The sequence below is a fragment of the Zalophus californianus genome, chromosome 6 (assembly GCF_009762305.2).
Source record: "Zalophus californianus isolate mZalCal1 chromosome 6, mZalCal1.pri.v2, whole genome shotgun sequence".
NCBI lineage: Eukaryota > Metazoa > Chordata > Mammalia > Carnivora > Otariidae > Zalophus > Zalophus californianus.
Window position 1 is genome coordinate 36,072,521 of NC_045600.1, and position 15,690 is coordinate 36,088,210.

A 15,690-nucleotide genomic window follows, 5' to 3' on the forward strand; every position below is an offset into this window, starting at 1 on the left:
AGTATCACTGTGTTTATTTTCATATACTATGCCCAAGGACAGACCACATGTGGAACATTAGCTTTGTATATAGAATGGCCCATGGAACACAACTAGGCTTCCTATTTCGTACGAGTGGATAGAAAAGAGAACCTCAAGTATTTATATACTTAACATCGAGCTTTTTCAATGCTCTCTTATTATTTTACATTAAGTAACTGGCATGATTCAAGGATTAGGATCCAAGGTCCCTTGGAAAACTTAACAATACTGTGATTTCCTAAAATCATGCCCATTTTTGCCCAGCAAACAAAAACTCCACGTACTGCGTTTGAATATCCTGAAGAGTAAATGGTGAGTTTACCTCTACATTGTTCTGCAACTGTTTAATTAGCTCTCCTACATGGAGCTCTGTGTCCCTCCAGTTGTCCCGGAGTTGACTGATTTTCTTTTCAATCAACTCTTTAGTTTCCAGGTTAGCTGTGTTCAGTAACTTCTCCCCAGCTTCTAAAGTTAGTTCAAAGGTAGTTTGCCGTCTCTGAAAATGAATTTCTTACTCTAAAAAGAAAAAAAAAGTGATTTCTTAAGCCTCTGATACGATCAAAATGTGATTGTATGTATTTGTGAACATTCCCTTCAGACCTTTTCCTACTAATAAATGTTAAGTTAGATATAAATTAGGCAAATGTGATTAGAATGTGTGCACATGCACATACAGACACACACACACACCTAAGGCTAATGTTTTACACTACTACATACTACACCAAATAATGCATTAAGATAATTTCCAATAGTTGTTAAGAGATAACATTCTTAATGTAATGATCAGAAGCATAGAGAGATAAAAAATATACTTCAACGAATAAGAGCCTACAAGATAAATGGATTTAAAGTATTGAGAAAATAACTGGAGTATTAGACCTGAAATTAAGAGCAAATACCCATTACCATTGTATAAGAGTCAGCTTACTTCTAACCCACAAGGATAGAATGTGCACACTATGCTAAACAGTTATAAAAGGAGAGAACAAATAAAAAAGGTAAAATATAAAAAAAATCCAGTTAAACTTATTATGGACACTTAAACATAAGCATTAATATATGCATTAAAGGGACAGCTTTAAAACAGTCATTTGAATATCATGCTGGCTCTATTTTAAAGGGACTAAAACTACCTATTTACACTGCAAAAATGAAGTTTAAAACTTTTAAACTGACTCCTACTTCCAAAGCATTTGGTTTCAGGAGGAAAAAAATTATTTTTTTCTTATTCTAGACATGATTTCCTTCATCTTCAAATTTCTCAAGGGAGACAAAATGTAGGCATTTTCCCAAAATGGAAATGGATACTAAAAAAACAATCAGATTGTTTTTTGCACTGATTTACAAAGGTATCTGAGAATACTTGATATAACCCAATGCAAAAGGGAGAAAAGCAGACTGTACTCTCGGGAAGAGATACAAATAAGAGAAACTGCAACTCAATGATATATGGGCACTCCACACTTGTCTTTCCAGCATATGGAATTGCATGACATAGCCAAATAAATAGACATCTATTAGTCATTTTAAGCTTCTCAAAAGATCTTGCTTCTCTCCAGTCTTCCCCGACTTGGTCAACAGCACACTGTTCACCAAAATGCTCAAGCCAAAACCCTAGAGCCCATCTTGATTTAGATTTTTATTTATTGGCCACATCTAAACCATTAGCAAGCCTTGTAAGTTCTTGTAAATTTGTAAAAAAACATATCCTTTTTTATATTCACTATGATCATCCTTTTATCCACTGTAGCAACTATCCAAGACTATAGAAATGGCCTCCTAACTGGTTATGGCAGACTGTATTTTTCACAAAACGCCCACAACAATATTCCCAGTCCTGCATGGTTTTCTAGAACCTTGCCACTCCCATCAAGCGGTGGTGCCTCTGTCCCCTTCTGTTGATCCTGTGTGAGCACGTACAATGACCTTGATTAACAAAGGATAGCAGAAGTGATTTCTGCGACTTCAGAGGCTAGGTCTAGAAGGCAACACAGCTTCTCCCTGGATCTCTTTCTTGGGACATGTACCTTTGAAGCCAATGAGCTGCCATATAAAAAGTCTGGCTACCAGAAGCCTCCACGTGGGAAGACCACAGGAGAATGATGCTGAGTAATTCTGGCTTAAGTGCTAGACATGAAAGTGAATGAGCCTTCAGATGAGTCCAGCTCCCACCACCATCTGACTGAATCTTCCTGAGAGACGTAAGCAAGAACCACCTAACTGAGCCTTGTCAACCCCAGAACTGTGAGAAATAATGATCAATGATTGTTGTTACCAAGGAAGAAATACTAATACCCTGGGATTCCTGCCTCTATTCTGGCTCTCCACAATCTATCATGATCTCTCAGACAGCCAGAGGATCTTCAACATTACAAAAGGTATCATGCTGCCCCCTCTTCCAACTGAAACTCTTCAAAGGCTTCCTATTATAGCAAGACTATAACTTGGCTACCACACTTCAAAGTGCTCCTCCCGCCTGCCTCTCAAAGTCACTCTCTGCCACGCTGCTGCCTCCCTGGCCGTACTCCATTCACACTAGCCTTCTTTCTGTTCCTCCGCTTTGTGAAGCTTGTTCCCCTCTTGGGGACTTTAGGTAAGACATTCCTTTTGTCTGAAAGGCTCTTTCCCCAGATTCCTTCTCAGGTTCCAGTTTAAATGTCATGTGCCTAGAGATCACCCAATCAAAAGTAGCCACCCAGCCCCTCCATTACTGGTTCTGTTTTAATTATCTACATATGCCTTATTGCAATCTGGTATTTTCTTATTTATGGATTTGTCTGATTTCCCCGACCAATCAGACGAATTAGCATTTCCTTGTTTGTTTACTGATTTGTTTGATTGCCTGCCTGACAGCTAGGCTATTTGTCCATACTGACTGGCACAGAGCAGGTACCCAATTGATATCTGATGACCAGATAAATGAATGTGGAGAGCACAGGATTTCAAAAGGGTGGTATTTCATTTGGCTGTCTCTACAGTGACGATTAGTTCTATAGCTAAATGGAACGTGTTTTGGAGATTGCCAACTTAATTACTTTAAACCAACACTCAAAACAACTCTCTGAAAACGTCGTTGCATAAGAGCACACTTATCTTGATGAGCACTGAGTAATGCATGGATTTGCTGAATCACTATACTGTACACCTGAAACCAATATAACACCATATGTTAACTACATTGGAATTAAAATAAAAGAAAAAAGATAAAAGAAAAAAAGACTTTGTTGCTTACATGAATTTGCCCTTCCAGAGTAAGCAGGAGTCTCCTTATAAATTACGACTCTGGTGGTCAAGTGATTCACCAGTCAGTACCTTAAAAGCTTGGGTGGTGTGAATCTGTCACCCCAAACATCCCCTGCCTCTACCCACCCATCTCCACTCCATCTCTACTCCCACAGCCCAAGAGAGCCTCACTATCTCGGATGAATAGATAAGATTGGGTTTCTGACACCACCGGGCTGGGGACAAAGCTGGAGAGGGTCATAGGGACCCAGCTGGTCTTCCCACGTGCAGACAGTACACGTGAACCACAACATAAAACCTGAGGAGAATGCACATCTTCCAAACAGTGACCACCCTGTAAGTCCTCACACCGCTACTGTGCACGCACTACCTTCAGCTCACGGATCAGCCTTCTGGTTTGGTGGAGGCTGTAGCAGTCCTGGCTCTTCACTGCAGACAGCAGGTGGTAGGTGTCCGTGAGGAAGCGGAATAAGTTCTCCGCGGAGGTGGTGAAGTACCGCCACTGTCCCACCAGCCCATTGATGTCACTCTTCCTCTGCCGGATGCTCTGGGTGGCGCTCTGCCACTGGTCCTTCAGTTTTGTGAACTTTGAAATAAATTCCGGTCTTGGGAAAAACAAGTGATTAGAGAATCCTGACATCAACATGTAGAAAACAAAAATCACTACCAACGCATAATAGAAACTCACATTTGCCGTTTTATGGGGACAATTTACATGGGGGGAAAAAAACCTCCTTAAAAATCTGAGTACCATTCAATTTAAATGTGCTGGGAAACGTAGGCAGGGGCAGCAAAAGGCATTTAGCAGGAGATATTTGCATAAGACTTGGTATTTTGCCTGCACAGTTGAATCCCTTAAACAAATTTAAGCTGTTTTTTTTTTTTTTAAAGATTTTATTTATTTATTTGACAGAGAGAGACACAGCGAGAGAGGGAACACAAGCAGGGGGAGTGGGAGAGGGAGAAGCAGGCTTCCCGCCGAGCAGGGAGCCCCACATGGGACTGGATGCCAGCACCCCAGGATCATGACCTGAGCCGAAGGCAGATGCTTAACGACTGAGCCACCCAGGTGCCCCCAAATTTAAGCTGTTTTAACCTACATTACGCCAAATGCTGTATGGAAAACAGAATTTTGGACCAATGGGAAACGATGAACAGGTACTGCGTAACGTCATCAATTACTTGAAGGCTGTACTTGACAAAATTTCAGCAATAAAGAACATGCTTTCCATGACTACTCACCTAGTTCTTTTCCAGATAAATAACACCCACCACATGACAAATAAGGCCTTTTATTTATTATAGGAAAAGTCATGCTTTACTGCACCGATCAAATCAAAACTAGTTTATTGTCCTGGAACAAGGACCTAGCCTGAATTTATAACTTCATAGCTAGGAAGAAATGCACTTTATATTCCTTAGTTATGCTCAAAGAAAATTCAGAGGTCTATGGGCGCCAATGGGGAGGAAAAGCCAGAGCTGTCTTCAAGACACCTACAGAAGCACTGAAGAGGCCAGGCTGCCCGAAGGCTCTGCCCACCACGTGTACCGGCTGTGCGAGCAGGTTCAGCTCTTGTCACCAGGCTGGTGGAAGGGGCTCTGCTCAGCGTGACTGGTGCAGCCCAGTGATGCCAACACCACGTATGTAGCACAGAGAAATCCCTTTTCTTACAACTAGGTAACACGGCTACCCACTGGGAAGAGCAGCACCTTAAGAATTATTATTATAATTATTATTATTTTTTAAAGATTTTATATATTTATTTGACAGAGAGAGAGACAGCGAGAGAGGAACACAAGCAGGGGGAGTGGTAAAGGGAGAAGCAGGCTTCCCGCTGAGCAGAGAGCCTGATGCGGGGCTCGATTCCAGGACCCTGGGATCATGACCTGAGCCGAAGGCAGTAATTTAACCAACTGAGCCACCCAGGCACCCCTATTATTATTTTTTTCTAAGATTGTATTTATTTATTTGAGAGAGAGAGAGAACATGAGCCAGGGGGCGGGGAGAGGGAGAACTGAGCAGGGAGCCCGACCTGGGGCTTGACCCCAGGACCCTGGGATCATGACCCGAGCCAAAGGCAGCCGATTAACTGACTGAGCCCCTCCGGGCGCCCCTTAAGAATTATTTTTTAAATAGCAAAATGTCATGAGGCTGAAGGCAGAGAGAGGAAAACACTACAGAAGAATCCTTTGGGGTAAAAACTTCATTAACTATACTTGGTGAGTGGGTACTTGCAAAGCACCCATCTACTGTCTGCTAATGTCACCCCCACTACCGTACACAAAAGTGTGACTGACCTTTCTGTGGCCACACAGCAAGTCCCCATCCTAATGAACAGTCAGGAGACTGACCCCATGACGGTCTATCAACCGACAAGGCTGCAGGTCACTGAAGTGGTCAAGACCCACACGGTGGGAGGCCTGCTCCCCCTGGGTTACCTCCACACACAACCATCATGAGCCCCAGACAGCTTACCTCTCCTCTAGTTCTGTTGTGTCCAACAGTTGTAAGCACTGGCTGACATAAGAATCAGCAACTGTCTGGTTTATAGAAACTTCAGCTTCTAACACCTGCGTAGGAGTTAACATAGAAGATATCAGCTGGATTTCTTTTTACAAACACGGAACTTACATTTCCTATTAAAATCTAAGGTCCTAGAGGACATGTGAGAGGATTAATTTTCAAATTATTAGAGCTTCTTTGCAAAACATGCTCAACCATCACATCAACATCACCTGTGGATATAATCTCAGAAGAAAACAGGCCTAATAACAACTACCTAATGCCCATTTATTGGGCATTTACTACTTGTTAGGCACTGTGTAAAACACGTATGCCTCGCTTATTCGTCAACCTTCAGATGTAAGTACTATTATCATACTCATTTAAAGACAAGGAAACTAAGATGTAAAGAGGTTTGGTAATTTAATCAAGACCATTCAGGGTGTTTTGGTTCAATGAACTTCATTTTCATTGGAGAACATTAATGTAACAATGCAGACTTAAATCAGTTACATTAAAAATTACAGTGACCTAAATCATGCATACTTTCAAAATGCAGTATCTGCCTATAACCACCAAGAGTATTTCCAAATGTCCATCAGCACACGTGTGGGGAAATTCCTCTGTTCAATCATTAATGCTACAGTTATAATTATACCAGGCACTTCAGTATTTTAGGGAATTATTCAGTGAAAATGCAAAGATGAAGTTGCAGTATTTTAGCCTGCTCTTGGTATGTACGCATTCTATGGAAGCAAAGTTGTGCTAGAAGTTTCCACCTACCGCAGAAGATCTAGGAGTTCTCTCATTAACAAAGGACAGCACTAAAACAAAATGTTGAAATTTATGAAATGTGTGAAAATTTTACAATCAATTGAGAAATGAATCTGCCTAAAGACCTATATTCGGCATCTAGGGATTGAAAGATGTAAAATAAAATACAATGAGTATCTTATCTCAACTCCTGTCCCGGGGTGAGGTACAAAGTAGCGGAAAGCAAAGATTTACCTCATATGTTTTCTGCTGTTCCAGGAGAGCTGGGAGGCTGTCGGCAAGATTCACCTTGAGCGTCTCTTCTATCTTCTCCAAAAACTGGACCCATTTTTCACAGCAATAAAGAAACTTTTCATTCAAGCCAATTCCCTGAAGCTCACTACAAAGGTTTATAAACGAACAAAAAGGAGTCACAAAACAATGACATTCCTGAACTCAAACTGTTCATTTTAGCTTCACTGAAACAGAATGGTAGGGATGGGACGCTCTGACCTGCAGCGTTCCAGGGCTGTTGCTGTGGCCCGAATCCACTGCCGGTTCGTATTTTGTAACGTCTTTATGGCTATGTCACTAAGTGGGAGCTTGAGGCTTACTTCATTCAAATGCTCAACATCAGGTGATTGGGCCGTCAGTGCCAACACATGGTTCTATTAAAAAAAATTAAGTTTCAGGTTTCTGGAGGTCAGTAAGCTATCTAGATGATGAAAAGGCCTCAGAGATCCTGCAGACCATCCGTATCTGAAACACGAGGGAAAACTGGGAGCTAACTAGGTAAATGACTAGCCCACAGTCAAATAGCCAGTTAGTATTAGAGCTGGACCTAAACCCTGATCTCCCAATCCTGTGGCTTTTCTAGAACAAGAGCACACGTGGTCAGCACCTGAACGGCCCAGGACATAGAAAATGATGTCAGATTTTGTTTTTAAGGAAGATGGAAATGAGTTGTTGTTTTTTTTAAAGGGCCCATTTAGGACCTCCCATGTATTCTGCCAATAACTTGACCTTCAACAGATCATGCAGTTTACCTACAAACCCAATGAAAATTTAGTCCTTAAAATAACGCTAGTAAAGCATGGTACTTAAACATCCATATTTTGAAGAACATGAAATCACAAGAAAGCAAACTCAGCAAAACATTATTTTTAAAATATTCCAGGGACAGCATCTAGGTCAACGATATGTTAAGCCAACATCCTTCACAATATCCACGTTATCACTACAGAACTCTGCCATAGTAATCTAGGTTAGGGTCAGCAAATTTTTTTCTGTAAAGGGCTAGATCATAAATATTGCAGCTTTTATGGGCCATATGATCTCTGTTATAACTACTCAGCTCTGCCTCTGCAGCATGAAAACTCCCACAGACAATTAATAAACGGAAGGGCATGACTGTATGCCAATAACACTTTATACAAACAGGTGGAGGACAAGATTTGGATGGTGTGCCATAGTTAGCTGACCCTCGATCCAGGTTACGAATATCAGTCCTTAGGAGTTTGTAGGATCCAGAATTCTTTAATTTATGTTACTTATCCTAAACTAATTTAATAAAGAAAGAAAAAATATAGAATTCATTTAATAGGATATTTTACTTTTGATCTTCAGCTAACCAGAAAAATTCAATTAATCACAAAGGCCAATTCCTAGGTTATTCTAGTTCACCGAAGCTAATTAGTAAAGATGTCAAAAAATTTTAAATCTGCTAAATTTACTGTGGCATATTACTAAAATAGATCTCTATGTTGTCATCCTTTTCTAGGCCTTAGGAGAAGGCCAAGAATGGATGGCATATAAATGACTGTGCTCGAGTGAAGATACAGATTCTGTAACCTGACAGTCATTAGCCTGTTTCTTATCCTATGGTGAGCCTAAGCCCTAAGGAAACACAAATATTGGCAATACCAGGAATAAGTCAGGGTTTTCCTCTTTTTCTTGACGATAGAGTTTATCCAAATTCTCTTCTTCATGCATAATGAGACCTTTTAAAGATTCCAAATGGTCCCCAAAATCCTTGAACTGTGACAGAACAAACTAGAACAAGAGAAATTTTCATTAGAAATCATTTTCATGTGCATATATAACAGAATTAAGCATAGTCTTGGAAGTTGATAAAAGCTCAAGGTGTTTTCAACCCCCAGCAGCTCATTATTATCTTGACTATTCAGAGATGAATATTCAGAAGACTCGTTTTTTACTCTGTGCCTCTGGCAAAGCACTGAGCCTTCAGGGATGACTGGATCACCTGCTTGAGGGGGCATATAGAGGAGGGATAGTGAGTACTCTGCTCCCTCAGTCTTGCTAGTTCAATGTTTTCTTCTTGTTGATACTGAGATGTGATATTGGAGTTCTATGGCCTTCTGTGCTTTTTAACCGCTCATGCACTAAAGGTTTTTCAAAACGTGAATAAAGAGTACAACAGATAGTTAAGCTTTAAGCAGTTACTTCTATGACTCGAGTACCCCATTTGGAGATCCAAATAACTATGAGATCTGAACAGTGTAAGGAATCTAATAGCTCATTTCATAAACTAACATGTTCAATGAAGAACAGATGTTTGCTTAAGACCTGCCCATTGCCCGTGTGATTGAACAGTCATGTGAGTGCGTCTTTATGTTTGGGACATCTTTATTCTGTAGTTTCCCTGAAGAGCAGTCCATAAAGCACTAATAACTATTACTCCATAGGATATAAGGAATTGAGGGTAGCTTGCAAATGTTCGAGAATACAACTTGAATGGAAAAATGAGATGAACCTCAAATTCATTAGCCTTCACAAGGAGCATCTTTTCCAAGTAAGAAGCCCTCTGAAGGGAGTGCAGTTGTGTAGAGCGGGGCATGTGGGTGCTGGACTCTGGGAGTTGCGGAAGTCGATCCAGGAGAGTGGAATTCTGGAGAAAGGCTTCTTTTGTCTTCTGCACATCATGCTGCAGCTCCTGGAGAAGAAACAGTGATCAGAAAACATTTCCTCCTCCTATAACACAAATTCCCATCCCTGCCACTCCATCAATATCTAGGAGAATTTCTGCTCTAAAATTGTGGGTGTGGCTTTTTGTTATTATTTATTTTAAAGAGCTGAAAAAGCTAAGCTTTCATTATATGATGCACATCACTGGTGATCTTCAGAAATATGTCAGTTCAGAGCTAAAACTGACAACCGATCAACAGAGTTTGGGCCTTCCAGTGTACAGAAACTGGAGACCACCCAGGTAGATTCCTCTGTTTCATGTTTCTAATCATTGAACACTTTAGGGATCCACTTTAAGGCTATTTTATGAATCAATGCAACTCTGTCCTGTGTCTGAGATTTTATGACATAAATGGACTCATTTGCAGAGACTGCAGAATCCTATTAATCAAGGTGATTTTAGGGCTACTCTATAAATACGGTGTATGTGAAATTTGTTTTGTTTAAACAACAGATCAGGTAGAAGTTAATCTGAAATACAGATCATATTTGTTGGATTGTTTAACTAAGTTGATTAATACTTTTTGACTTGACCTACAGTATCAGAAGATACACAATGCATCTGGTCACCCAGTTTAAAACTAGAGAGTATTCACTTTCTGGGCACTCATTACTATAATAGGATAAAATTATACAACTCTTAAATATTGTCCAAAAATAATTACACCCACAGAAAAGCCATATTAATGTGGCATGAGTCCATGATTATTTCTAAAGCGAGAGTGTGTAGATGTGTAGATGAGTATAGATGATCACACTCATTTGAGATACTTTTGCCTTTATCTGAGATCTTGTATGAGGTTTTTGAGATTCTTCTGCTAGAATGAAAGGGGAAACTTGGAACGAGGTGCTGTCAGGTGCTTTTGATCCAGCTACCTGCTGCCTAGACCTCGCCTCTGAGCTGCCACCTGGCTCTCCCAACCCTGCACATTCCAGGCATAATATTTGTGTCCTACACGGGCTGCTCATGAATCTGTCCTGACCCACTTCTTTGTCCCTGTGGTCTGTCTAGTCCCCAGGTCATGGCCCTGTCTGTTGGGCTCTCTTGGCCTTGGTTTTCCAAATGGGCTTTGCAACCACCTTTACATCCTGCAGGGCTGGGGTCAGGATCTCGGCCAGGTTGTTTCCAGACATGTTGATGTTTTCAAGCTCTTGGTACTTTGCTTCCTGCTGCTCCAGCCTTGCTGCAGCTTCAGCGTGAGCACTGTTACAGGCCTTCCAGAGCTGTAGCAGACTCTGCGCCTTCTGCAACTGGTCTGCAAGGTCTTGGTTTACCTGGCCCACCTGTCAGAACAACATGAACAACAGAACCCTCAGACCCTCCGTCCCATTGCAGCAAAAGCACAATGCACACATTCTACCAGTGAGACAAGAGCAGATGGGTTGTTAAGAAGACACAAATGCCTTTTTTTATTAATGCATCACTATTATATAAACAGAAGTCCAAATTAGGATATTTCATTGACTTTATAATTCTCAACAAAAACTACCAAATTTGTGATTGGCAAGATCTATTGTATTTCGAATGTCTGTTAGGCAAAGATAGAGAACGTGTTGAACTGCATGCCTGATGAAACCTTCTCCACGTGGGAGGGGCTCCTGGTTTAGAGAGGGGGGTCATTAAATAGGCCTTATTTAAATTGTGCTTATGCCAAATTTATTTTCTTTTTATTTTTTTAATATTTTATTTGTCAGAGAGAACGAGAGAGAGAGAGAGAGAGAGAGGAGAGCACAAGCAGGGGGAGCGGCAGGCAGAGGGAGAAGCAGGCTCCCCACTGAGCAGGGAGCCTGATTCGGGGCTCAATCCCAGGACCCTGGGACCCTGGCCTGAGCCGAAGGCAGACACTTAACTGACTGAGGCACCGAGGCGCCCCAAATTTATTTTCTAATTACAGAAGTAACATGTTCCTTATATAACAGCGGGAATAACGGAAATCGTTTTTATTCCACATACAGACTGTAGTATCTTTCCCATAGGACTTAAAGATTTCCCCATGTTATTAATAAAAAATAAGTAAGTCTAATTTGAAATGGCTGTACTTAATGGTCTTTAAATGGTCTGGTTTTTGTTTAATTACTAAATTCGGGTTTAGTGCGGATACTGAAGTAATTTTCAATTTTTGCTTTCAAATCTAATGCTCAAATACAACTTGTTCAAAAGGCCTTTTTCTGCATTTCAAGACATTGGCCTTAAACTAGATTTCTGAGAGAATTACTTTGGTCAAGGAATAAAAATATGTAAACATTTTTAAGGTTATGGGTATATATATTGTCAAACCAGCTTTCTGGAAGCATCATAATGTTTACATTTTCACCTGAAGCACATGAAAATGCTTATTTCATAATATCCTCAACCCTGCCAAATAGATGGAAAAGGTGAAAAATGGCACAATCGCTTTATTTTTATGCATTTTAAAAATCTTATGGGAACAGTGTTTTTTCTTTTCTTTTTTAAGATTTTATTTTATTTATTTATTTGTGAGAGAGCACAAGCGGGGGCGGGCAGCAGAGGCAGACGGAGATGCAGATTCCCTGCTGAGCCGGGAGCCCGACGCGGGGCTCGATCGCAAGACCCCAGGATCATGACCTGAGCAGAGTCAGGCAGTTAACCAAATGAGCCACCCAGGCATCCCAGAATAGTGTTTTTTATTAACAATATTTTTTCCCAATTATAAATACAACATATACTCATTATAAAATAAAAACAAAACCCCACAAAACGTGTATGTTTCAATCTATCTATCCCTACATCTGTATCTAGCTTATCTACCTACCTTCCTACCCACCTACTTGCCTACCTATCTATGAAGAAGAAGGTAATAAAACCACCTGACACTAAGGTATAGCTAACGACTAAACATTTTGGTGCTATTTTCTCCCTTTTCCAACAAGCCTTCTGATATATTCTTGTGCCAACAACGGAATGTGTATGTACTGTGGCAACAAATGAATCCCTTTAATAGCAAACTGCACTGCCATGTTTTGGGGGTGGCCCCAATACTAGAAGGGGCATCGGATACATGTCTATGTGCCTCCTTACTCTCTCTCCTTTGCCTTCTCCCAGTAAGGACTGGATCATGAGCTGAGGGTGCCACTGCAGGGTATATAAATTTGGTGTCCCTTGTTCAACACTTGTTCAAAGTGTAAGATTTACTGAGATGCTGAATCTGCATGGAGGAAGGGTAGAGAAGGGCACGGAGGGTAGCTTACATGTCTTCGTCACCGGAGCAAATTATCTTTAGGCCGCATTTCATGTCCTGATACTCAGCAAAATAAAAGCCTTGCAATTAACTAGGGCCACACTCCTTAGAAGGAGCTTCCCACCATAAGCAGTTCATCAAAGAGTTCTTTCCAACCTCACAAATCACCTCCCCAAGAGGAATAATAACATCTCCTCTCTTCCATCTTATGTTTCCAGGGAAACAGATTGTCCATCTGACTACCCTGTAAGCCTGTCTCTGCCTGGGATTTTGGTGTCCCTGAGGCTCGCACTGGGCAGGCAGGGTGGCTACCCTGGCTACAAGGCAAGAAATGGCCTTCCCAAAATCAAATCTTACATAAACTAGATGCTTCAAAGTAGAAGAAACCAGAATAGCACAAATAGTTATTACCCGATGAGTATGAAGACTTTACAAAGCCTCTGTCACGTCACTGACCACATATCATTGAGATAAAGATATCTGCTCTGTTATTCAAACAGTATCTTGGTGCATCTGGGTGCCTCAGTCGTTAAGCATCTGCCTTCGGCTCAGGTCATGATCCCAGAGTCCTGGGATGGAGCCCTGCATCCGGCTCCCTGCTCTTCGGGAAGCCTGCTTCTCCCTCTCCCACTCTCCCTGCTTGTGTTCCCTCTCTCGTTGTGTCTTTCTCTGTCAAATAAATAAACAAACGGTATCTTAAATAAGGCACACCTGGCGTGCATATCTTGGCATTTCTCTTCAATTATCTCAGCAACCGAGGGGCAGCGATCTTTGAGTTTTCCAATCACCTCCTGCAGTTTCTCCCAACTTCCTTCACTGTTCTCGGCTTCATCTTGAAGAGACTGAAAGAAGAGGGCAGGTTATTTAAAATACTGTTTTGTGCTTCTCTGTGGACAGCACCAAGGCAATTGTGTCCATTTCTGTGCTTGATTAACACTGGAGATTTTCTGCCAACAGCGGACGCACTACGCCAAGATCTGGTTAATTTACCTGAAGGTTCTGCACCTGGCATCTTAAGGCTTCTAATGACAAAACCACAGGCTTGCTGTGCTCCATGGAGTACCAGAATCGGATTGTCATCATCATCACTTCCTCATACAGTTTATCATAAACCTTCCACTCCTGTAAAACAGACTGCATGGAGGTCTTGAGCTCATTGACCTGTATGAGAAGGGGAAACATATATAGAAAATCATTAAGAAGAGGCTCTCTCATCATTTTGTTTCCTTCTAAGGATTCTACCATGGGACCTAATTTAGGCATTTCAGTTTGAGAGCACTGGGGGAGTGTCAGTGATTAACCGAGGTGAGAAGGGGTAGGTCAATGAATGAAAGATATTGGCGAGGACTAAGTTTTAGAACAGGTGAATGGAACAGAGCCCTGAGGCCAAAAGGATTGGCATGGACAGAGTTCAGCCCAGCAGGAGACAGCCCAGAGAAAGAACAATGGGTGGGGAATCAGAATCTGTGAGCATACATTTTGGTGACAACCTGTGAGCTTTCTGATCTTGGGCAAGTTATTTAACCCTTGAGTAAGTTCCCCTACTCACAAAACAGATATATTAAATAAAAACATAAACAACATAGTGTCTGTGAAAATGTTCTGAAAACTACAGAGCATTGTTAGTGTAAAATGTTACCTCTGTTACCTGGCACTTGAGTCAGCCTAAATTGGAGAGGCACGTGCTCAGTCAAAACAATAGGCAAATACAAACTAGGAGGAAATGCAATGGTGGGCATATTTTATCCTTTAGTATGTTTGATAACTGTGAGAGGCTGAAGCATGTAAATGATCTCAGATACAACTGAGAATATGTAAGTATATATATTTTATGTTGCATAAAGAACATTTATAGCTTAACAATAAAAAGACAAATAACCAAAGAATTAAATTGGGCAAAGAACTGAATAGATATCTCTCTAAAGAACATCCACAGTCATTAGAGAAGTATAAATAAAAACCACAATGAGAGGTCATTTCACATCCACTAAGACGTCTATAATCAAAGATGGATAATAACCAGTGTTGGCGAGAGTGTGGAAAAACTGGAACCCTCATACATTGCTGGTGGAAACATAAAATGGTGCAGCCTCTGTAGAAAAATATTCGGCAGTTCCTCAAAAAGGTAAGTATAGAGTTACCATATGACCCACTAATTCCACTCTTAGGTATATACCCAAGAGAAATGGAAGCGTATGTTCATACAAAAGCCTGTACACAAACGTTCAGAGCAGCATGACTCATGATAGCCTAAAAGTGAAAACAACCCACAAATGTCCATCAATGGATAAACTAAGTGTGCCATATCCATACAATGGAATGTTATTCACCCATAAAGTTCTGATACAGACTTTAATATTGATGTTGAAAACATGCTAAGTGAAAGACAGACAGAGAACACCACCTGTTGTATGATTCCATGTGTAGGAAATATCCAGAATAGGCATATACATAGAGATAGAAAGTGGATTAGTGTTTCCAGGGACTAAGGGAAGGGAGGAATGAGGAGTAACGGGGGTTTCTTTTTGAGTTGACAAAAATGTCCTGGAATTACTAGTGATGGTTGTATATCTCTGTGAATATACTAAAAACCACTGTATTGTATACTCAGAGGGTGATATCTCAATTTAAAATAAGGATCTGAGTAGAAATGGAGTGTGATCACTATGCTGGCCCAACTGGACAGGTTTATTTGTGACGGGATGTCAAATTTTAGATGTAACCACACAGGCCTGCATTCAGGCCCTCTGTTCTGTGCTTAACATCCACACGGAGGACGCACATCGGTGTTGATTTCTGTAGAAAAATGTTTGGCAGTTCCTCAAACCCTGCCCCAAACAAGACAGATAAACAACCTGGGATGCTAAAATGTCAGTCTCACATTGGCAACGTGTAGGCTAATGTCTTTATAAGCGCTCAATGGCTCTGGAAAAGAATCCATCATTAAGAAAGAATAAAAGACAGTAAGGAAACAAAGGAGGT

At 41.0% G+C, this 15,690-nt stretch overlaps 1 protein-coding gene across 1 annotated transcript in view; it reads right to left on the reverse strand.

The window, feature by feature from the left end:
• Positions 1–15,690, reverse strand: part of SYNE2 (spectrin repeat containing nuclear envelope protein 2) — a 313,984-nt gene that overhangs the window by 50,003 nt on the left and 248,291 nt on the right. The window contains 10 exon segments of the mRNA XM_035727838.1: positions 344–535; positions 3,635–3,872; positions 5,744–5,838; positions 6,779–6,923; positions 7,037–7,191; positions 8,447–8,575; positions 9,297–9,476; positions 10,589–10,790; positions 13,417–13,550; positions 13,699–13,869. Of these exon segments, the coding sequence (XP_035583731.1) occupies positions 344–535; positions 3,635–3,872; positions 5,744–5,838; positions 6,779–6,923; positions 7,037–7,191; positions 8,447–8,575; positions 9,297–9,476; positions 10,589–10,790; positions 13,417–13,550; positions 13,699–13,869 (1,641 nt within the window).